General features: G+C 38.4%; 3 protein-coding genes across 4 annotated transcripts; 2 read left to right on the top strand and 1 right to left on the bottom strand.

The window, feature by feature from the left end:
• The first annotated feature begins 5,858 nt into the window (after nt 1–5,858).
• On the top strand, nt 5,859–7,964 carry LOC122654905 (carotenoid cleavage dioxygenase 8 homolog B, chloroplastic). Its single transcript, XM_043849167.1, has 5 exons — nt 5,859–6,182; nt 6,269–7,018; nt 7,128–7,514; nt 7,624–7,726; nt 7,808–7,964. The coding sequence occupies exons 1-5, from the start codon at nt 5,859–5,861 to the stop codon at nt 7,954–7,956; spliced, it is 1,713 nt and encodes a 570-aa protein (XP_043705102.1). The 3' UTR covers nt 7,957–7,964.
• A 5,242-nt stretch (nt 7,965–13,206) lies between these two features.
• Nucleotides 13,207–19,122, top strand: LOC122654292 (ruBisCO large subunit-binding protein subunit beta, chloroplastic). 2 transcript variants are annotated; one of them, XM_043848312.1, is made up of 15 exons: nt 13,207–13,369; nt 14,378–14,622; nt 14,715–14,840; nt 15,660–15,797; nt 15,887–15,982; nt 16,183–16,425; nt 16,538–16,772; nt 16,936–17,105; nt 17,271–17,348; nt 17,450–17,521; nt 17,612–17,716; nt 17,947–18,039; nt 18,138–18,230; nt 18,810–18,933; nt 19,011–19,122. In XM_043848312.1, exons 2-15 carry the CDS (start codon nt 14,383–14,385, stop codon nt 19,022–19,024), a joined length of 1,827 nt encoding a protein of 608 aa, XP_043704247.1. In that variant the 5' UTR covers nt 13,207–13,369; nt 14,378–14,382; the 3' UTR covers nt 19,025–19,122. The 2 variants fall into 2 exon arrangements, with proteins under 2 accessions (XP_043704247.1, XP_043704248.1); XM_043848313.1 differs by having other exon boundaries at nt 13,309–13,369; nt 14,368–14,622.
• A 1,815-nt stretch (nt 19,123–20,937) lies between these two features.
• LOC122653675 (pentatricopeptide repeat-containing protein At2g01510, mitochondrial-like) lies at nt 20,938–23,203 on the bottom strand. The gene has a single exon (XM_043847604.1). It carries the CDS (start codon nt 23,115–23,117, stop codon nt 21,030–21,032), a length of 2,088 nt encoding a protein of 695 aa, XP_043703539.1. The 5' UTR covers nt 23,118–23,203; the 3' UTR covers nt 20,938–21,029.
• Between the last annotated feature and the right edge of the window lie 1,070 nt (nt 23,204–24,273).

Raw genomic sequence — 24,273 nt, 5'->3', positions numbered from 1 at the left:
ATCAGCCACAGAGTTAGCTTCTCTAAGGGTATGGAGAAAGAGTACATTCTGGAAAGCCTGAGATAGAAACTTGTACACAAACTTTTGACCAATGTCAGTTTGATAATTATCGATACCTTTGTGATACTAGTGCTATAGTTGGCAGGTGAGATAATATCAATTTAGGGAAGTAGTTTTCTATTGGGGAGTGTGGCCTATGCCAATACTCCCATGTGTCTATCTCGTTCCTCCTCAAAACAAGGGACAAAGGTGTCTTTTCAAATGAGGAGGAGAGAGAGAGACTAATGGGAGTGTTGGACAGAGAACTTTCTCCCATCAATTAATAAAGGAAAAAGGTTATCTGAGCCAACCGTAGAGGGTACACTAGTACCCTCTCTCTCCCCACTTGAAAAGACCTTTCTACCCCATATGTATTAAACCATTTTGTCACTTTTTATTGGTGTGTTGCCCATACCACTTGCTCCTAGAACCTTCTCCCATTTATGAAATATCTTAAGCTCAAAATTGAAATTTTCCACACCACTTGGGTGAGAACAGGACCAATCCATCATAAACCATCATATGTAATTTTCTGGTGCAGAGAGGATCTAATCCCCTAGAAACCAGTCCCGTTTCAGTGGAAATTAAAAGGTCCATTACTAATAGGACAATTCCTGTCTAATCCAATCTACACTGAACTTGCATCTCAAGTGCCCTAAGTCGGTTTAATTTTGGTGGCATCATGAACTTCCTGGTCAATTTGGAATTATGAGAGAAATCTTTTTTTTTTTTTTTTTTCTTTTTTCATTTTTTTTGGGTAATCAATTATGAGATTGTACCACCCATTAGCTGGCACCTCAACTGTTTTAAGGTACATCCCAGTTGAATTAACATTAGAATTAAAACTAAGAAATGTGCATCATTAGCAACCAAGGAAAGCTTAAAACATGTTTACTTCTATCATCATAATCACCGTCTGACCCAAATTCATTTCTACTCCACCATCTTGATTCCTTGGTACCATGGGCTTTCAGTCTCAACTTAATTCACGGCCATCATACCACCAAAACTTAAACTGTAAAGAAGAAGAATCAGCTTGAAAAGAACACTACAAAACAAGTCCTAATAGGAGTTTAGAATGATGACACGCAAGCGCATTGTCAGCAAAGCGAGCGACCGGAAATGACACATGGCATGAGTGCGCGTATCAGTGCGCGGACCCCACATTCCCAATTTCAATCATGGATTGGACCCTTGACAAGTCTCCTAATTTCAAAAATTCCATTAATTTGGGTTAATCAGCTTAGTTAGGGGAAGTGTTTGGTTTATGGGGTGCATTTGGTTTGTCTGCCAACAATAAAAAGATCAAACTTCATTACTCTCAAATGATAATTTTGGGAATCAACTGTTTGGGAATCAATTAAGGCATGATGAGGCCCAAGCAACAAGAATGGTTGTGTTTTCTCTATGTAATGCCCTCAAGTCATCCAATACTAAGTAAAGATATGACCTATGAATAGAAGCACTCATTGAGCAAGTGGGTCAATTACTTTGGATGTTATATTTCAAGGATGAGCTTATGTTTCATCAAATCTAATAAGAAACATTTTTGGAAAAATGATTTTTACACGCCAACTACTTGATTTCTATCACGTAGATAAATGATGTGATTATTCTGATCATTGGATTGAGAGGTCATGGTCTGGATTAACCACCAGTCAAAATTTAGAGCATAATTCAATCACGTATGATCTTATGTAGTGGCATGCATCCCCGTTTATGTTTATGCACGTTCAGAACTCTATTTTTGTTATCCTTGACATGTGAATAGGGCTATAGTTTAATGGGCTAAAAATCAGACCAAAGTCTAAAAGAAAAGCAAGCCCAACAGCCCAAAGACCATGAACTATTGGTTTTTTGAATGAAAAATGTGAATTACTATGGAATCCCCAAGCTCAAGCTTGTTTATTAGATAAAGCTGGTTTTTTACATTGGTGGTAAGAATTGTAATTACCCTTAACTATGTTTTGATAAACAGAAGATATCCATTTCCAAGCTGCAGTAAACCCAATAGCTATTTCTTGGTCCTTGAGCCTTTCCAGGGAGTACAACTCTGGATGGGCTAGCTGGGCCAACCTGATGAAAGCATAGGAAAGGGGATTACTTTAAAAGTAGAGGAGGGGGGGTTCTCATGGCGAGATTTGCTCCAATATAGAATTGGTCAAGTCGTAAAATAAAGTGTTGTGAAAAAATGAAACATTTCTAAAAAGAAATGATGGCCAAAAATACTACGGAATATATCAACACAAGAGGGTATATGATTGAATTTAAATTTGAAATTTGACATGTTGCCAATCTTGACCCATTTTCTAGATATGGTCAAATTTGTCATATAACTCTTCTACATGGCAAAGCATGGTTTTAATATAAAGATTCTCTCGTCTTGTTGGATTTAAAAAAGTAAATTTTTTTTTGAAAGAAAAAAAGGGAAGGTTCCCCATGTTGTCGGTGTATGAGAAATCTCTCACGCCACACCAATAGCAGCATGTGGGATGATATTATCAGTAAGGAACCCACAATGGTCAAGGAGGAGAGAAAAAGAACGTTGTCTGGTCGCAGGGCCCCTTTACCTAGACATAGGAGCATGCAAAATTACCACCCTGCTCCCTATGAAATAAAAAATCTCATCCATGTTGATGCCCTTGCACAAATCGTGGGCCCCCGCGCTGGTGCAGGGGCTATGCGACCAAGCAACGATCTCTTACCCTAAAAAAACCTATGAAAAAGCATATGTTAATCTAACAGATTAATGATATTTTCCAAAAAAAAAAAAATTATTGAACATAGAACCGAGTTTCCCTTAAACCACACTGAAGGGGAATCCCTTGACTAGTGCTTTCGAATGGGAGGGAGAGGGTATCGTTGGGAGGTGTATGTTCAATCAGTCATAAATAGGGGAATGTTGTAGGACCCTAGGATGTTGACTAAATCCTTCCAGTGCGGTGAAGGAAAACTTTCTCCTGAAACATAACTTAGTTATCAAAAACTACTATAATTTTGTCGCCTGTAAACAATTTTAGGTCCAAAGATACGGACAATAAAGAAAGCCAACTATGATTAAGGGCCTTGAGGCATTAAATTTTTACTTTTTTTTGTTTTTTTTTTTTTTTTGGGGGGGGGGGGGGTAAGCAAAAGGCATTGTAGTTAAGGTTAAAATTAGATGATGGAAATGCTGAGTTATTGTTTTAATGAGAAACATAATCATCACTTTGAATTAAAAGGGCCCAACAAAGTTATTTGGTCTCAACTTCCCCACTTTGGCCGGTCTGTGCTCCCACCCACCCCACACCCCACCCCACCCCACCCCACCCTTCCCTTCCCTTCTTTCCTTCTTCCCCTTTTCTTTTAAAAATTAATCTAATTTATATATATATTGGTGGAGATATGAGGAGCAGCCGCTTCTCCCTACATGCAAGGAGCATAGAAGTAATGGGTAACCCACTAATCAGCCCACTAGGCCGGGGTCCTGACTTTCCTCCAGCCGTGACTGGAGCTGGAGGATCCAGCCCAGCCAAAATAGGGGGTGCCTGTGAAATGACCCAAACATCCCTGTTTTGGCTGGGCTGGATCCTCCAGCTCCCACCACGGCTCGAGGAGAGCCGAATTCCTAGGCCGGTTGATCTGACTGCGGTCAGAATTCGGATCACGCAGACCATGCTTTCTAGTGAATAGGCCACAGTTTTGGGGAAATATTTTAGGCCCAATGGTTCATGGTTGGGTCGGGTTATTGGAGCTTTCAGACCGCTTATTGCTGGACCGGTTTGGTTCTAGGAACATCGGTCTATGGTTCCATCAGCCAGAATGATAAATATAGTATTGGTGGTGGCCCAACAGACGCAGTCTCTTTGGCCCTTGGATCCTGTGACTGTAGAAAAGGTACACCATGGGCCTAGCTAGGGCCCAACATATCAATAAACGATGCTTTTAGCCTTTTACTGTTCACCCCAATGGTGGTCCAGTGGTGCTATTTTCTGGGGACACAGATCATCTGGTCTCCTTGTTTGCCACTTGTACAGCATTTGCATGATGCAATGTTACATAATTTGTGAACCCAGTGGGTCCCACCCTTCCTTATATCTCAAACTCTTAATCATTCCTAAAGAGCCTTTTTCTTATTCCTTTTCCTATTGTAGTAAGTCTTAGGTAAGAGCCCTTTGATCCCTATTTTCTACTATTCAAAATATTATGGAGAACCTCTTATACCTGCTACCAATCAATATATGATTTTAAGAAAGAGGGTTTTCTTATTTACACCTCCTTAGGTGTCAAATAATTTATAATTATTTTTTATCCTTTTAGTATAATATATTATTTTCAACAAGGACAAAATCCTGTCATTTCACATATGTAGTTATTTTTAAATTATTTCTAAAAGCCCTATTTTACAAGTCTCAAAAGAAATTTTGAAAATGAGATAAAAGATAAGTAAAAGAAAATGTCAAGTTTTAAATAAACCTATAGAGATCATTGAGACAGTCCCTTGAGAAAATACACCCTTACAATCCTTATTGAACCGAAATCCCATGGATGTTATTGAACCACATGGTAAAGGCAACAAAATAAGGCATCATAAGGTCTGTCATTAGTTAGCTCACTCTTGGAGTCAGAGCTCCTATGATGGATGGTGATGAAACTTTCTTGTTTGATTACGTAACATGTATAGTGTAGAAGTAGGGTTTTAGTTCATGGTATCTGAATGAGAGAATGAGTATCGATCAATTTCAACTCGATACGATATTGTCGGCCATAAAAGTGCTCTTAATTTCTTGAATTTTTTTTTATATCAACAATATGTATTAGTATCATCGGTCCAATACTAATCTCTAAAACTATGCATGCAAGTCTATGTTATGATATAAGTTGAAAACTAGTAATTTTTTTGCATACTACACAAAATATTCAATGAAGTTGAATAAATAATACTCATAACTGGAGAATTTATCAAGATTTCACGCTAGATTTCGCCAGATGAAAAGATGATGTGGTAATTTCAACGGGTATCTAGATGGGCTATCTATCATTCCTCCCATGTACCAGGAAGCACCCTTTTAGATATGCATTCCACATAAACCCTCTTGAGAGAGAAAGAGTTTGGCTCTCGGATCATTTCAGTAAGGAGAGATAATAAAACATGCAAATAAATAACATCTGGGAGAAAGTTCCTCAATATGCTTGTATTGGAAGAATCTTTCATGTCACATTAATGGCGGTGCAAATAAGTGTATCATCTATATTGAGCTCATGTGATCAAGACAAGATAGAGGAATTAAATAACCTGGGTCATAAAATGTGTAACCAGTGATGGAAGCAGTCAATGCTGATTTTGATCTAGAAATGGCTTGAATCGATCTGAAAAAGCCCTAGAACTGAAGGATTTAAAGAATATTTTAAGTGTTTTTATTCAGTTCGATTCCTTTGCACGTAGGTGAACATATATGTGAGAGGCAATCACTTGTTCTATTTCTGCCATTTACAAGAGGAGGAGGGATTTTTTATGAAAACAAAATTAAAATGTGATTGGCTTTGAAATGTACATTCACCTGTTGGTACGTATAGACGATCCATGCTCGTTTTATCCAGGAACCAGCCTTATCAAATCATTAGAAATTTGTATCGGTGATCGGCGATTCCCAATCCGATATTCTTGAAACCCTTGATATAATAATAATTAATAACCTTGTCTTCTAGTGAAAAGAAATTCTTCTGGCCAAGGATGAAGAAGATTCCCAACCTAGGCTATAAATACATCAACACTCACCCTTAAGCCTACCATATTCTCCTCCTATCAGTTCACTCCCTCCTTTCCAAACTTCTCTTCCATGGCTTCTATATTTTTTCCTGCACTTGCAAGAAGTAACATTTTTCCTTCTAGTTCAAAGGATTCCAAAGACTTTGGACGTGTTAGAATTAATGGTCTCTCAAGCTTGAAGAAAGGATTTTTACCCTCTTTCATAGACCGTCGTAACTTGCAAGAATTAACCATCACCAATGTCGCCACCAGTCCTAGACCTTCTGTGATCATTCCAGATCCATCTCCACCAATGGAAACCCTCAATGCTCCTAAGCTGGCTGCGTGGAAAAGCATCCGGCAAGAAAGATGGGAAGGAGAGCTTCTTGTGCATGGAGAAATCCCACTCTGGCTGGTACTCACTCTTCTCACATTTTTCGTACTTAGTTTTGTAAATTGTAATTTGCAGTGATTGAAAGACAATTTTTGAATGACATGCAGAGAGGGACGTACTTAAGGAACGGCCCGGGGTTATGGAACATAGGAGACGACTATCACTTCCGCCACCTATTCGACGGCTACGCCACTCTCGTCGGCCTCCACTTCGATAACGGCCGAGTCACCGCCGCCCACCGTCAGATCGAATCGGAAGCCTATAAGGCAGCCATGAAGAACAAGAAGCTCTGTTACCGTGAATTCTCAGAGTCACCACCCAAACCCCAAAACTTCCTCTCCTACGTAGGTGAACTAGCAAACCTCTTCTCCGGTACTTCCTTAACGGACAACGCCAATACTGGCGTCGTCCGCCTCGGCGATGGCCGCGTCATCTGCTTGACAGAGACAGTTAAAGGGTCAATTGAGATTGACCCAGAGACGTTGGAGACGGTAGGGAGGTTTGAGTACAGCGACAGGTTGGGTGGGTTGATCCACTCGGCGCACCCGGTGGTAACTGAGTCGGAGCTTCTGACGTTGCTGCCGGATCTGATGAATTCGGGTTATAGGGTGGTGAGGATGGAAGCGGGGACAAATGAGAGGAAAGTGATAGGGAGAGTGAGTTGCAGAGGTGGGCCTGGGCCTGGGTGGGTACACTCCTTCCCTGTCACGGAAAACTATATCTTAGTACCTGAGATGCCGTTAAGGTATTGTGCTCGGAATCTGCTGAGGGCGGAGCCTACACCACTTTACAAGTTTGAATGGCATCCTCAATCTAAAGCCTTCATGCATGTCATGTGTAGAGCTACTGGCAATATTGTAAGATTGATTCTTCTTCTTTTATTCTCTGTTTTGATCGTAGTGAGGGCGTAACTTTATTTTCTTATACAGAATATGAATTCAAAATTAACACTTTTTAAATTTTAAGGTGGCGAGTGTGGAGGTTCCACTATATGTGACGTTCCATTTTATAAACGCTTATGAGATCAGGGAAGACGACGGAGGGAGTGTGACGGCTATCATCGCAGACTGCTGTGAACACAACGCGGATACTTCAATACTTGATAAGCTCCGGCTGCACAACCTCCGGTCTTGGAGTCATCAAGACGTATTGCCTGAAGCCAGGGTTGGGCGTTTTATAATACCTTTGGATGGAAGGCCAACTGGGGAGTTAGTGTCAGCTTTGGACCCAGAGAAGCATGGAAGAGGGATGGATATGTGTAGCATCAACCCTTCCTTGTTGGGCAAGAAGTATAGATACGCTTATGCTTGTGGAGCTAGACGCCCTTGTAACTTCCCAAACACACTCACAAAGGTAATTTTTTTTTATGAGTAATTAACCTCCAAACAAGAGAGAGAAATCAATCAATCAATTAATCAAATGTTTTCCCTTGTTCTCAATTCTCAATCCCTGTGTTTTACAGATTGATCTATCAGAGAAAACAGCCAAGAACTGGTATGAAGAGGGTGCTGTGCCATCTGAACCATTTTTCGTGGCGCGCCCCGGTGCAACAGCTGAAGATGATGGTGAGTATATAAAAATTAATCCTGTACGTTCTAATTGGTTTCTTTGTAAAGTTAATTTTTAAAACATATATAATATTGCAGGTGTTGTGATCTCCATGGTGAGTGATAAGAATGGTGGAGGATATGCAGTGTTGTTAGATGGTAGCAGCTTTGAAGAAATTGCGAGAGCAGAGTTTCCTTATGGTCTTCCATATGGGCTACATGGATGCTGGGTTCCCAAGATGGAATAGAACTAGTCATGTAGCTTTTCCTGTTAAGTGATTTGCAATTAATGTTAGATTAATGTGGTCTTAATTATACTCAAATTCCAATATAATATATAAATCACTTGGTACAGATACCGTACTGCTTTGAACCTCAGGAAACTTTCAAACAAGTAGCAAATCATACTGCTTCCCCCCAAGCATTAGAAGAAATTAAAATAATAAAGTGGACAAAATTATGGCAATGATGAAGAATGGATCTCCAATATTATTAAGATAATCTTGATGCTTTATTCTCTCAGAATTAGTATTAATCCTGTCAAAAGAATAATTCTCTTCCATGTAGACATTTTGAGATATGAAAGACAGAAAAGTTTATTTACAATTAAACTGAACAACAAACAATGACAATATCTTCTAATCCTCTAATTAAGAATGAATGTGTTGAGCTTCTAATCTGATGTAGTGATTTGGCAGAGACTACCAACAGTATCGCGACGGCGACCGGTGACCGGTCTTCATTTGCAGATATGATTTTCACAGCTGATGATTTGGTAATTTCTGGTCTGTATAAACAACATCAACATCATCATCATCAAGTTAGAGAAGTTAATTTGGACATAATTAGTTCCTTCTTGAACTAAATGGCTTCATCATCTACCTGAAACCAACAAACAAGTTTACATTACTTAATCAGAGAAGAAAATGGGCAAATTTAATTAGCATATATAAAAATAAATTAAGGATCACATCATTGATTCTGCTTCACTAGCTAATTTTCATGGATGAACTTCCAGAATCCAGAGCCTTTGAATTTAAAAAAGTAAAATTAAAATCCTTTTCCTCAGCCAGTCAGACCTTTCTCCTTGAAGCACATTTACTTTCAGGTGTGTTTTAAGTGTTTCAGATTCTGGTAGATTCATTCCATCTACACCCATCTTGTCTTTCTATGAAAATGGAATTCATGGTATACTTAGGCATCAGAATCAATTGTTTCAAGGGGAAAAGATGAAACAAATAAAATAATATTTTTCAAACATCATAAGAAAGAGTCTTCAAGATATAATTAATATACATATATAACCTGCAGTTGGACAAGTTATATATAGCATTTCATTCCAAAATATTCATAATAATAAGCCTTCAACAGGTTTACAAATTAAGTCAAGCTTCACAAAAAGAATCTAACCAAAAGCAGTTGGAACCTAGCAAGTAAACCTCTGGATTAGCTTCCAACCCAAATGAAACACCATCCTATTTACAAGAGAACAATGGAGATCAAATAAAATTGAAATAAGGGTTGGCTTCCAATAGGCTTATTATGCATCCATATTTCATGCTTCCAACAACAGTAGAATATAATAATCCATAACAATTAAGGATTCAAAGTTGAAGGAGATTTACAAGAATGAGTATCAACTAATTTCAAACTGTTTCAATGTTTTCAACATTTCCAAATACAAACCATTTTGATCAAAGTAGACTTTGAAACCTTGCACCCAATCAAGATACAAGCAAAGCCTAAAACTGGTCTCTGATGACAAACAAATTAAAAGTTCAGAGTAAGACTAAGCTATATTCAGGCAATAAATCCATGTATTCTATTTTTTTTTTCACCTTGTTAACAGATCAAATGTATTTTCTGTAAAGAAAATGCAATACTAACAGCTCCACCCACACATTTCTAGTTAAGAAACTCATGCAGCAGCTAAGAAAGATCTTGAATTTTTTTTTTTATTCTGACATGGTTTAGGCCTTTAAATAGCTGTTCTACATTATTTAGATGGTAGAACCCTGAACCCAACTAGTTCCCTGCTCAGACAACTTCCAGTAAATAAAGGGGCCAAAGACATTTTTGAAGTCACAGAAACAAATAATAGTCCATCTGTATCATCGATCTACACTGTTGATATGAATGTTGAAGGTTTCAAAGAAACAGCTTCCTTTCCTTGTTAAGCACCATATAACTTATAAAATTGGGCCATGTCATGACCAACATGCTAGGATGGGGAATCAGAAATCTTGACCAGTTAGGTCAAGGAAAGGTACTAAGAATTTGATTACATAGGTTATGACTAAGCCAGAGTTATGGACTTGACTTGCCCACTAAGTCTGCAACCACAGGATTCGGCTCCTCTCCTTGGAGGGCATAGCCCAATGAATGCCCAATGAGGCATCCAAAGGCTGGGTTGTTCCGCACATATCTCGATGGCTGATTGGACATGCGCCAAAATACGTGACAATGCTCTACTGCACAAGCCTCAAGTCAGCTATGTCAATAGCTGTCCTCTTAGGGCAAAAAAATACTAGAAGTGAAGAAATGCAACATTCTTTTCACCTCTTTTTTTTTCTTGATGAAAAAGAAAGATATATATTAAGAAAAAGAGGTATTTACAAAGCTATCCTTTGGGAGGATTACAGACTTCTCTAAAACTGCCTTATGTGCTAGTGTTCTTAACATAGAGAGGAGGTTGTCACCATTAAAACATTTAAAAGTACTACTAGTAAAGTTAGTTGTTAAGTCTGCTCGTTCTAAGAAAATAGAAACCAAATTCCAAAGGATTTTGACATTGTCAAAAGGCTTTAAGAGAATGTTCAATGAGGGCTTCGACATATATACCTATTGCCTATAAAAGAATTTTAACATTTCCCTGGCAGTCATTACGCACGCCCCTATGTCTAGGGCCCTGGGCAGATAGGGGTGGAGTTCTTTTTCCCTTACTTATAAAACATAATATAAAACAAATTATTTTATCTTCTCATGAATCATCAAAGGCTTAAGAACATAAATCATGATGGACTAAATTTTATTGGGCCCAACTCTTATTGGCGACGGAGGCTAATGGGCTATGGGCTAAAGATAAGTTTCCTCCGTGGACATGGAGAGAATCTTCTCTATATGTTCCCTTTTTCTGTCGTGTAAGGAACGTAAAATGGACGCCCTATATGTAAAGAGTCCACTTGTCTAAGAAGACTTTTCATACTCTTCAAAACTTAAATTTTCTAATAATTCTATTATTTTGCTCTAATGCTATAGTATTATGAAGTTTAATGTCTCAGCTGCATGGTGCTCTTTTGATTTTGAAGGCATGTAACTAATGGAAATCAATATGCCAAATTTAGTAGCGTATCTTCATCCGAAGGACCCATATGGTATTATGTTATTCGATCTCTTGTTTATTTCTTTAGTATAGTTCAATTTCTTCAATTTTAATAAAATTTCAAATATTAATACAAAGCTAACATTGTATTAAGCATTAGGGAGAATGAACACTACCTGGTAGCGTGTGGCGCGCGGCCCTTACGCCTTGACACAGGGTTGCACAAATGACCGCTGCACACAGATGAGAAGGCAGAAATCCCTAAGAACGCAGCCCCATATCTAGGCCAGGGGCCACGCATCACACACGACCAGGATCCTTAAACATAACTCAAAACTAATTGATAATGCAGATAACATCTCAACTTAGTTTTAATGCTACTTAAATTACAATATGGCAAATCATACTCAACGTGCTCGTACAGTTTTTGCCACTTCGATGCTCTAAACTCAATTTTGAAACATAAATTGTAAGAAATAATAGGTAAAATATATCTGGTCGGCCCAACTAGATAAACTTATCAACGCGGTCCAAAAATCTATGGCATGGCATATCGGCTTGTGCATTCATTTTGTATATACATGTGGATCTCTTGCGCACATGTCAAGTTTCAAAACAAATAAAATTTTCCCAACCATGAAAATTCAGGAATATGAAAGAATGCATACCAATGTTTAGCGTAAATGGTGCAGTGTCAACTAGTTCAGTTCAAGATATAACATATGAAAATTGAAACCAAATACGATATTCTTTTCCAAATTAAAACCAAACCAGTAGGATTTGGTTGTATTCGATTTTATATTCAGTTCACTATTTGGTTTTGACCCAAAAAAACTTTTAGCATCGTCACCAACCCAAAAAAACCTTGTTTGTTAGTACCACGATCCTTCAAACTCTTTCTGTCATTAAAAGGGAGTAGTATTTATCATCCACATTGATTAAAACATTTAAGGAAGTGTTTCTAATTTGGTTAGATTCAGTTTGAACCAACGGTTTCAGCCTTGAAATCGAAACCAAATTGAACTGAAAAAAGATTTCATATGTTGAAACCAAAACTAAACCAATATATTTTGGTTCGATTTGATAACGGTAGTTTTCGTTTCTAAATTGACAACCTTAGTTAGAGTACCATGTACTTACATGAACATATGTTAGAAATCATGCCACAAGTATATGGTTGAATTTAAGTTTGAAATTAGACAAGTGACCTATCCAAATAATTCATTGTCTATCCAACTGTTAAATTACCACATCGTTTTCTCATGTGGCAAAATTATGTAAACCCTTGACAAAAATTTAGCTCATTGAAGTGACATTTTCCCAAATTGTACCTAGGAAATCTTTGACGGTTCATTTTGTAATACATATATTTTTAAGGTTAAAAATAAATTAAGGGAAAATGTTCTTCGAGCCTCGGGGTAGTTTATGTTGTTGGCACTATAATTTTGGGTATCGGTATTGGATCGGCCATATCAATATCAACCATCGTTGGTATTGGGCATTCGAAATGACATTGTCCGAGATTGGTATCTTATTGCTACGATAGTGATTATTGTCAATACCGATATGATATTGATACACATCATTGGTATTGGGCAAAGTGCTATCTTTTGAATTTGCATCCAATTCGAACCAATAATGTCTAACATGTATTAGTATCGATATTACTGTATCCCATACCGTGAACTAAAACTATGGATAACACTTATTTATGGAAAAAGGCCGGGTATACTAACGATACATCGTATGCAATTCATGGTATGGGATACGATATCGATACTAATACATTTTTTTTTTTGTGGTAATTAAATACTAATACATATTGGGCAAAGTGTTGTCTAATATGTATTAGTATCGCATATCGTTGGTATTGGACAGAGTGTTGTGTATGCTAATCTTTATTTATTTCTATCCTCTTCACATGAAATGATCTTGTTTCCCTCAAATATTCGATACCATTTTATGATATTTTATTGGTAAGCTCTGTATGCAGCTTGCGGAGAGAACCCTCTTCCATAAAATTTTTTTTTGATAAACTCCATAAATTAAAGCATAGAGTGGAAAATCCGAGTGGTTGCGACTTTAGCAAAGCTGTGATGTTCTAGATTGTTCCAATTAGGCCAAACAGAACGGGCACTGAATTTTAATCAACGGTTCACATTCGCCCGAAGCTTCAGGAGGAAGCACGATTGCTTCGTTATATCCACTATTCTCTCTCGCTCTCTCATTCATTTTCGAGTTTCTGCCTTCGCTATTCTCTCTGCCGCAGCTAAGGGCTGTATATTCACTTATCCCCTAAAACCGATAAACCCTATTTCGTCCTCAGCGGCGGCTCTTAGGTAACCTTCTCAGATTTTCTTCTTCCTCCATGCGTTTTTCTTGGTTTTCAAGCTGTTTTAGGTTGTACACTTTTGTTGGAGTGGTTCTATTAGTCGTTTCTCTTTGGTTATTCATAGCTGAGTTAGACTGTTGGCTGGTAGGGCACTTGAATTGCTTTGTTGTTTTCAACTATAATTTTAGGGTTTCTTGATTGTTTCTGCTGTGGACTTGACTTTTTGGTATGAATTAAGATAAGGTATGAATTAAGATCTATGTAGTCACCAGGAAATGAAGTTTAAGAGGCCTTATGTAGAGAAGAATAGGGGAAGATGGTTTCTTCCTCTCCCTGTTTCCTTCCGGGGTCTGAGTTTACTGTGTCAAGAAGTTGGTGGATCCTTGTTGATAGCTTATCCGGTCGGTAATGAATTCGCTATCTACTTTATTTTCTTATCCTGGATTTACTTGATTAACGATTGTTAAAATGTTTCATTTCGCGAGATGGATGATCTTATTTATGAGCTAATGGCTGAAATTAATAGGCATTGTCCCCATTCATCCCTTCTCTCCAAAGGGAAAATTAAAGAACGAAATTTGGGTAGGAGAACTAATCAAATTTTCTATCGAGTCCAAATTTTAGACAGAAGCGGTTGTATGTCTGATTAATTTCGGGCTGCTACTCTTTGCTTAAATGAGTGTTAGTACGAATGGTAATTTGTCTGCTGCTTTCTGCTTCTATGATGTTCTTCTTTGAGGTGTTCACTGACTTGTATGGTTGACAATGATTAATTTAGTGGTCATAATTTATAACTAATGTCTGTGATGCTTGCTCTGGGTGGAGTCATATTAGAAGAAAAAATTGCAGTTTCTCTATGATGGTGGTCACCCTTATTCATTAATTAGTTTGTCGTGTATTGGCACTTCCTTTGGGGGTGGGGTGATTATACGTTGCATTGATGTCTGATTTCAGTGCTTGTGGATGGATAATTTTCTGGAATGTGATTTTTTTTTAACCTAACAGTTTCTTGTAGGAAAAATGGCATCAACATTCACCGCCATGTCTTCCATGAGCTCCCTGATGGCACCTTGCCGTCCCACAAAAGATGGGAAGCTTTCTAACCATTCAGAGAAACTATCCTCTTTTGCTTCCATATCTTCAAGTTCCCTTGGAAGGAGACAAAATGTTATACTTCAGAGAAGATGTTCCCCCAAGATAAGGGCAATGGCCAAGGAGCTGTACTTCAACAAGGATGGTTCAGCTACTAAGAAGCTCCAGGTGAGATACTAAATTAGAGTTAGTTTGCTTCCTTTTATTACATTTTGTGGCTTCCTGCAACCATTTAACTCTTTCCCTTTCCTCAATTTCAGATTGGTGTTAACAAGCTTGCAGATCTAGTTGGGGTTACTCTTGGTCCAAAGGGCAGGAATGTGGTACTGGAGAGCAAGTACGGTTCCCCTAAAATTGTTAATGATGGTGTGACTGTGGCCAAGGAGGTACATATTAGCGGTTAAATCTTGCTTAATATTTGTGCTACTGAAATGGTAAAAATGTTGGCCATTGCTAATTTATTGTATCTTTTAGGTCTCTACTTTATTTTCCCCTTGTTGTTTTCTTTTGGATACCTTCGATTACAAGGGAAATTGAAGGAAAGGGAAGTGAAAATTTTCAAACCTAAAAAAGAAACTTTTGTAATCATTACCCGATGTGAGTATATCAGTAACTCCATATCATTTCATATTTGGTTATTAAATTTTACTTTACTTGGCATCCAAATCCTTTTGATTTAAAAAGTAAAATAAAAATTACATGTAAAACGTATCATCACTAAATACGGTGATCTAATTCCAAATCATTCCATATTTGATTATTAAATTTCACTTTACTCTGCATCCAAATCCTTTTGATTTAAAAAGTAAAATAAAAATTACATGTAAAACGTATCATCACTAAATACGGTAAGAAATTTAAGTAGTTTATACAATCACATGGGGTACTGATTACAAAAGTTTATCTTTTAAGTTTGAAAATTTCACTTCCCTTCTCTTTAATTCCCCTTGCAATAAAAAATCAAGCCTTGGCTTTTCCAATTATGCTATTATAACTATTTTTCTTTCGGTGGTGTATATCTTTTCTATCTTGATATTCTGATGAGTTTATATACTCATTTTTTGTTTTACACCATGGAATGTGAAATACATCAGTAGAAATTTCTGTCATATTATGTAACAATGACTAAATAATAAAACCTTGATTGTTCTTAGTTTAATGTTTTATGTTCTCTAAATGCTTTGGTTCCTTGGATTGGTCTTAAGGTTGAGTTGGAGGACCCTGTAGAGAACATTGGTGCTAAATTGGTGAGACAAGCTGCGGCAAAGACCAATGACTTGGCTGGTGATGGAACGACGACATCTGTTGTTCTTGCACAAGGTTTGATTGCGGAAGGTGTTAAGGTTTGTGAGTCATTACTACCTCTAGATTTTTCTTTCTAAGTTTGAATAGTGTATGTTTCTGAATCACTAATCGGCGTTATTCCATCCAGGTGGTTGCAGCTGGTGCTAACCCTGTTCAAATTACTCGAGGAATTGAGAAGACCACTAAAGCTTTGGTTGCTGAGCTTAAGAAAATGTCAAAAGAGGTATACTGGATTTGTTTGGATTTAATTAAACCTGGGTATTACTGATTCTGTTTGACATTTCAATTCATGCATGCTATTGAGCTTCTTTTTTTACAGCCTTCTTCCTGTAACTTTAGACAAACATATTCATTATGCTTTTCAATGTGTTGCTGTGATTCTGGAATTACAAGGTTAAATTTGAATATCACATTGTATTGCAGGTTGAAGACAGTGAATTGGCTGATGTAGCTGCTGTTAGTGCTGGAAACAACTATGAAATAGGAAATATGATAGCTGAAGCCATGAGTAAGGTGGGTAGAAAGGGTGTGGTGACTCTTGAAGAAGGAAAGAGTGCTGAGAACAGTCTTTATGTTGTAGAGGGCATGCAATTTGACCGTGGTTATATCTCCCCTTACTTTGTGACAGACAGCGAGAAGATGGCAGTTGAATATGAAAACTGCAAGGTACAAAATTCCTCCACGAGTTCTTATTGCATACATCTTTTGTGATAGCGCTCTTTTTAAAACAATAGAAGTTTGTATATTTGCTTCTTGATGATGAATCTTGTCCATACAGTTGCTTCTTGTTGACAAAAAGATCACAAATGCAAGGGATCTCATCAATGTTTTGGAAGATGCTATAAGAGGGGGGTATCCAATTGTAATAGTTGCTGAAGACATTGAACAGGAAGCTCTAGCCACTCTTGTCGTAAATAAGCTCAGGGGGGCACTGAAGATTGCTGCGTTAAAAGCTCCTGGATTTGGAGAGCGCAAGAGCCAATACCTCGATGACATTGCTATTCTTACTGGAGGTTGACCCCTCGTCCAGCAATTACAACATTTGCAATTTGCATGATTATTCTACTTCTGCTTTGTGTAATACTGTATTGCCAGAATTGCACACCTATTTTTTTTGTTTCTTCTTGTTTTAATTTTTAAATCTGACCTTTGGAGAGGTTCTTGTACTTGGTGCAGCAACTGTAATTAGGGATGAAGTTGGGCTATCTCTTGACAAAGCTGAGAAGGAGGTCTTGGGTCATGCTGCCAAGGTGGTACTTACGAAGGATGCTACCACAATTGTTGGTGATGGCAGCTCTCAAGAAGCAGTAAATAAGCGGGTTGCTCAAATTCGGAACCTCATTGAGGTGAATCCTAGAATGCCAAGCTTCTTGCTTACCCCCCCCCCCCCCCAACAAAAAAAAAACACAAACCCCATCAGAAGAAAGAAGAAAAAAAATATCGCCTGTTCAGAATTTTGTAGTTCCTCTTGAAAGTGAGCTTCTTTTGGCACTGTGCATGTGGCTATGCAGGCTGCAGAACAAGATTATGAGAGAGAGAAGCTCAATGAAAGAATTGCTAAGCTCTCCGGTGGCGTTGCTGTCATTCAGGTAAACTGTCAAGCATTGTGCTACCTAACATGCATGTTCTGGCCCATCGAAGCTCAATATATGACTGATGTGAATTTTAATACTCTGATGAACATGAGTAGGTTGGAGCACAAACAGAGACAGAACTGAAGGAGAAGAAATTGAGGGTCGAAGATGCTCTTAATGCAACAAAGGTAGGTTAATTTTGAGACAGTATCAGCTGTATTTTCTATGTTGCTCTGAAAATTAGTGAAAATTTAATTCTATATTTTAATGGTTATCAGGCAGCAGTTGAGGAAGGTATAGTAGTTGGTGGTGGGTGTACTTTGTTAAGGCTTGCTGCAAAGGTTGATGCCATTAAAGATACACTCGAAAATGATGAGCAAAAGGTAATATATGGTATTTTAACTTTCATCTATGTCTGTCCTCTCCCCCTCCCCCTCTCCAACCTCCCCAAAAAGAACTCTCAGAATGTTGATGTAAAGCGGTGCCATGCATGTTTTTTCAAGATCCAAGCTTTAGATTCCCTTCCACTTTCTTTTTAACTTATATTGGTGCACATTCATGGTTTCTCTAGTTCTTTGAAAAGCATATGCTAACATGGGTTTACTGTGGGCAGGTTGGGGCTGATATCGTTAGAAGGGCTTTGGGCTATCCTCTGAAGTTAATTGCCAAAAATGCAGGTGTCAATGGAAGTGTTGTTATTGAGAAGGTATGTGTGCATTATTGGACTTATCACAGTCGTTAGGCTTTTAAGTCCTTTGCTTTTGTTGCAAGTAGTTGAATGCTGGTGTTCTGGTATTACTTCAGGTGCTATCAAGTGACAATTCAAAGTTTGGTTACAATGCTGCGACTGGGAACTATGAAGACTTGATGGCAGCTGGGATAATTGATCCAACCAAGGTAAGTTGCTTCAATGTTTCTGAACATAAGCATGGCAAGTTAAGTTTTTATAAATACAAAAACAGATTATAACTACAAAGGGAAACAGAACGATGCCTGGTCGCATGGCTCCTGTGCCTAGACACAGGAGCATGCAAAATCACTGCCCCACTCCTATGAAATAAAAAAAAACCCATCTATGTTGATGCCCCGGGTATGCGCTCTCATTGGCCCCGTGCTGATGCAGGGGCCACATGACGAGGCAGCGATCTCTTTCCCAAATACAAAATACTAGACTAGATAACAAGGTGGAAGATTTGTCGGGATCTAGATTTAAGACTTTCTTCAATACTGGTTGACAAAGAAGTTTAAGGGTCTTAGCTGAATTACATTTCTATAGGGTTTATAGCTTGTCTAATACACTACTGGGGAGGTGTAGTAACCTCTGTTATGTCCTTCTTTGCCTTGGTTAGTGGTTTAAATATTGGTCAAGTTTTAGAAGGGACTCCATGACCTTGATTTCTGCCGGGCTGTGAGACAGCATGTAGTGGAAGCTGCAAGATTTGGCTTAATACTTATGGTTGTGTTCCCTGAAACCAGGTTGTTAGATGTTGCCTGGAGCATGCAGCCTCAGTTGCAAGGACCTTCCTCACATCAGATGTTGTGGTTGTGGACATCAAGGAGCCTGAACCCATGGCTGCTGGAAACCCCATGGACAATTCAGGTTTGTTTCTTTGTTTGCCGACTCACTTCAGAATTCTAAGTTGCAGTAGATTAATTAACTGCTTTATATTTGTTCAGGGTTCGGTTACTGATTCAATGGAATGGAATGATTTGTGGAGAGCAACTGATCTGCAGAGTGACCATCTTGAGACACCATAAATAAGATGCTCCAGAATAATGGAGGGCACTGGTTTTAATCATCATACATAGTTGGGTGTTTGGTGGACGCAGGTGAAACTCATTAATTGCAGAATGTTGTCTTTCCTTTTTCTCTTTTGTTTTTTTCGCCCACCCTTTGGGTTCTCTAGACTATAGATAGGACACAGAGATTAAAATCCTAGTGAGTTTAGCTAATGGAAATGCGGCATGTATTGACTTGACTGTAGGCAGTTGAAATGCTAATTTGCCATTTTGAATATTACGATTAGTTCTTTCGTTGATAATTAGTTGGCATCTTCACGGACTTTGTTTTTACGGGTTTTCTTGCCTAGAAAAGTCTCAGGTTCCACTAAAGGTGGACGAAAGAAAGAAATTACTTTCGAGTTAAAGTGATTTTTTTAGCACCTGGTTTCATTAGATAGTGATTTTCATCTTTGAAAGTCACAGTGTGGAACATGGAGTGTCAATCTGCTGTGAACCCTTGGAGAAGACCCCTTTCTTGTGCTGCGATCTCATCTCCTGGCACATTACAATCAAGACCCAAAAAGATTAACTTGTTTAGATTAAAATAATTGAGGCCCAACCGGGTCAAAATCACCAACAAAAATAATTTTAAGGGAAGATGCGAGTGATGGCAAGAGTGTTGACTCTCAATCGCATTCCATAGAACGAAACTGGGAGATATTAAGATCAAAGATCTCACGTTCGACATTGAGCAGAATATTCACTGGGTATGATTTGGCATTATGGATCAACAATAACAGATTCATTACCATCACCTATAGTATCTACCAGCATTAACAATCCTCGAACCTTCCTCCATGACACTTCCTAAGAAACCTAACAGCAACCTTTGTGGTGAGCAGAACAGTTTTAGAAAAAGCACACCACCAGCGGTCAGCAACACTCTCTAAATTTTTATTTTGCATAATAACAGACAAAACATCATGGGAGAGTACACTTGATAAAATGGAATGTTGCATTGCCTATTCGAAATGAAGTCTTTAACAACCCCAGGATAAGGGTGTCTCCTACAAATAGAGGAATACAGAAGCCACCTAAGTTTGGTATCCAAGGTTCTTCCCCAATACTTGGTTCATGCGCCATCTCCTATATGATAACATATTAACTATGCTATTCCAAGGCTAAGAATCTGAACAGAAGACCACAGGCCATTCCTTTCAACTAGAAGTCTCCACGGTAGCATAATGAGCAAAGCTTTAAATATTTTAATTGGCAGCATCTCTCAACCCTAATCCCCCTTCAGCTTTAGGAGAGCAACACTTTTTCCAATCAATATACATACCTGCTTCTTGCGTCATGCCCTACCCACCAAAACCTAGCATTTATAGAATCAAGCTTATGACACTCACCTTTGGGAAAGGAAAAAACCAGACATCCAATAAGATGGATAGAAGACAACACAGACTGAATTAAAACAGTCCAACCTGCATGGGTTAAGTGACATACTTCAAACCATATGTTATTCACAATCCTTATAGATATCGTTCCTAGAGGTTTGCTGGTCAACCCAAATGAAAGAGCAAGTTTCTTGCTGTGGTAACAAATAGATTCGAAGTTCTCCTTACATCATGTAAAACTGATTCGTTATCAGGAGCAAAACCAACTTCCTGCAGTTTCTTGATCAGTCCATTCAATTTGTTGTATATTTTAGGCCTCAAGAAACTCATGACCTCTTAAGTGTGAGGTATTGGTCCTTAACAACTGAGCTATCCTCTTGAGGCTTTGTTGTATATTTATCCGTTCGAGGATGAGTTCGACCATCTGTTACACAATTAACAAAATTCAGCTTCTGAACTTACAAAGATATCATAGGGTAAACTGATACTTTACAGTATACCTTTACTCTAAAAAATTCTCGAGGGGGCATCTCTTCTGTCATAGTATACATGTCACTTAAAAATCTCTACTTCACTATCACCAGTAATCCCGGCAAGAGCATTGTCCATTATCAAAATGGTGGAATCTGTTTGAATCTCTCAATACAATAGATCTTTGAGTAATTGTAGACACAAACTTCATGAACAAGTGACAGTCTCCGCAAACACGTATGTTTTTCACAATCCTTATAGGTATTGTTCCCAGAGGTTTGCTGATCAACCCAAATGAAAGAGCAAGCTTCTCACTGTGGTAACAGATAGATTCAAACTTCTCCTCCTCACTCACATCATGTAAAACCAATTTGGTATTAGGAGCAAAACCAGCTTCCTGCAATTTCTTAATCAGTCCATTCAATTTGTCGTATATTTTATCTCTTTGAGGATGAGTTCGATCATCTGAAACAAATTTATGGACCTTGTTGTCAATCTCTATCGAGCTGTAGGCTGCAATTTTTCGAATATTCCTATCCTTCATGAGAGATCTCAAGGAGGCCACACCATCCCATCTTCCAGAAGCAGCATACATGTTAGACAACACAATATAAGGTGATGCATCGAGTGGGTCTAATTCAAACAGATGCCTTGCAGCCAACTCCCCATGTTGTACATCTTTGTTCAATGCAGATACAAACAAAAGAGTAGACCAAATTAGACTATTTGGTTCTTCAGGCATTCCCTGAATTGTATCTACTGCTTCTTTCATGTACCCTGAGCGACCAAGGAGATTGATCATGCATGTGTAATGATCCAAAGTGGGCTTCATTCCATGCTGTTCACTTATTGAATGGAAATATCTCTGCCCACATTCTATCAGGCCAGCGTGACTACAAGCAGAAAGGACACCTACGAAGGTAATATGATCCGGAGTCAACTTCTCCTTCAACATACTTTCATAAAGCACCAATGCTTCTTGATCCAAACCATTCTGTGCATAACCTACGATCAATGCATTCCACGAGACCACATTCCGGGTTGGCATCAATTTGAAAACAATCCGAGCATCCGTAGTATCTCCACATTTGGAGTACATATCAATAAGGGCACTAGAGACGAGCAGGTCACCTTCAAGTCCTAAAATAACTGCTTTTCCATGAAGTACTTTGCCACGATCCAAAGAAGCTAATCTAGCAGAGACACTGACCACACTCGAGATTGTAAAACCATCTGGCCTGACATCATCTAATAACATCTCAGTAAATAATGTCAAAGCATCCTCTTCTTTTCCATTCTGTGCATGACCAGCAATCATTGTAGTCCAACAAACTTTGTCTCTCTTTTCTATCCCTCTAAATACCTTATCTGCTTCTGCTATTGAACCAATTTGGAGAAGAGCTCCAAGAATGCTTGAAACCGTAACCAAATCTGGGTTGACACCAGAGAAGCGCATGTCATGAAATAATTCAAGGCATTTCTTAGGCTGCCCATTTCTTAAATAACCGTGGATCATCGAATTCCACAATACTATATTCCTTGTGACCATTCGATCAAACAACCACCTAGCCAGGTCAAGCTCACCACATCTGGCATACATATCAATTAAAGAATTCCAAACAAATAAATTTTCTTTCAAGTTTCTAGCAGTAATCCATCCGTGAATTTGCCTCCCACGCTTTAAATCCAATAGTTGTGAACAAGCATTCAAAACACTCACATGGGTATGTTCTGTTGGCACAAATCCTTCCCCCTGCATTCTATTTAAAAATTCAAAAGCCTTCTCACAACAACCATGTCCCACAAGACCGGCAATTGTGGTATTGTATGAAACAGTATCATGGGTTGGCATCTGATTAAAGAGCGACAGCAGATCATCAACAGAACCCGACTTTGAGTATGCAGAAAGCATCGCATTCCATGAGAAAAGATCTCTATGAGACATTCTTTCGAACAGATGCTGGGCATCTGAGACGTAACCAGATTTAGCATAAATCTGGAGGAAACGATTGTGAAAGAAAGTGGAGTCGGGAGCAAAAGAGTGAAGCCTCATGTGAGATTGCAATCTCCTTGCTTGGTCAGCATCGACAGTTCGAAAGCATTCGAGCAAAAGACGGGAGTAAGCTTCAGGTCCGGCACGGCCACAAGAGTAGAGTAAGTCCACGGCCTCGCGAAGCTTTTGCTTAACCTTCATCCGTTTCTAAATTCTCTCGTTTTCAGTCAAGGAGAGACTCCTCAGAGTCCAATTCCGGTCCTAAAAGTTGTCAAATAAACCAACCCGTTCCCCCCCTCAAAAATAAAATAAAATAAAATACATGGCATTTATCTATTGACTGAAATGCCCCTGGCAGGACTCTCCATACAATACCATTTGGTGTGGCAAACCGTCGTTTTGGTCATTTTATTTCTTGTATATTTATTTTTTCACCAAAAAAAAATTTCTTGCATATATTGGGCTATAATGAAACTGAAACAATAAAGTGTTCTATCTACAAAGGCCAGATTGAAACTGATAGCTATGGATCCGGTCGGTTTCGATCCATTATTGGTTTCTTTTAATAGTCCCTGGCCGGACTTTTAAAAGTTTGATATCGGTTTTCATATATAAAAATCCAAGTTGTTTTATTCGATTTTAGTTTAAACGATCGATGCAATCTTATCAGTCGGTCTCTTAATTATTTTTAAGAACTCAAAACCAATACCGAACCAATGAAAAATTTGATCAATGGCTCCAATCGATTCAATTGATCCGGTCTCATTTTTTACACCCCTAAATACCACATTAAGTGTTTCTCATCCTCATCAAGCAAGGAACCAATTCAATGTGTGTTTACTTAATACTACAGGAAGACAGGCTGGCAAGTGGTAATCATCTCTAATGTATGCTTAAGGACCACAATTTTGAGTGTTGGGGGTCCAATTTTGATCGTAGGCCGACCCACTTTTCCTTTATTAAATCATCTTTTGTGGTAGAAGCCAACTAAGGCTGTCTTTAAGTAGACCTCAAGTCTCGAATTGGCCAAAAAGCCTGAGAAGCATTGAACCCTTTGCTGTGGCAATAGAGGTACATGTTCCACCAAAGTCAAAAACTTACATCTACCAAAGCCAACCACCATGCCTTCCCAAATGAAGAAACCCCATTAGAAACAAAAAAAAGAAGAGACTCTGGAATTTCTCAATTCTTATATAGTCACTCAGATGCAAAAAGCAAATCTCAAATTCTTCTCTAATTAATAAATCAGACAGAGACTCTGGAATTTCTCAATTCTCATCTATCAGGTAATTAGTCAGTAGTCACTCAAGATGCAAGGTCACTAACTCACCATCATATGGGATTCTAATTAAATCCA

This window comes from Telopea speciosissima, chromosome 3 (genome assembly GCF_018873765.1).
Source record: "Telopea speciosissima isolate NSW1024214 ecotype Mountain lineage chromosome 3, Tspe_v1, whole genome shotgun sequence".
NCBI lineage: Eukaryota > Viridiplantae > Streptophyta > Magnoliopsida > Proteales > Proteaceae > Telopea > Telopea speciosissima.
Note: the sequence above shows the minus strand (reverse complement) of the source record. Positions and strands in the feature narration are given on the sequence as shown.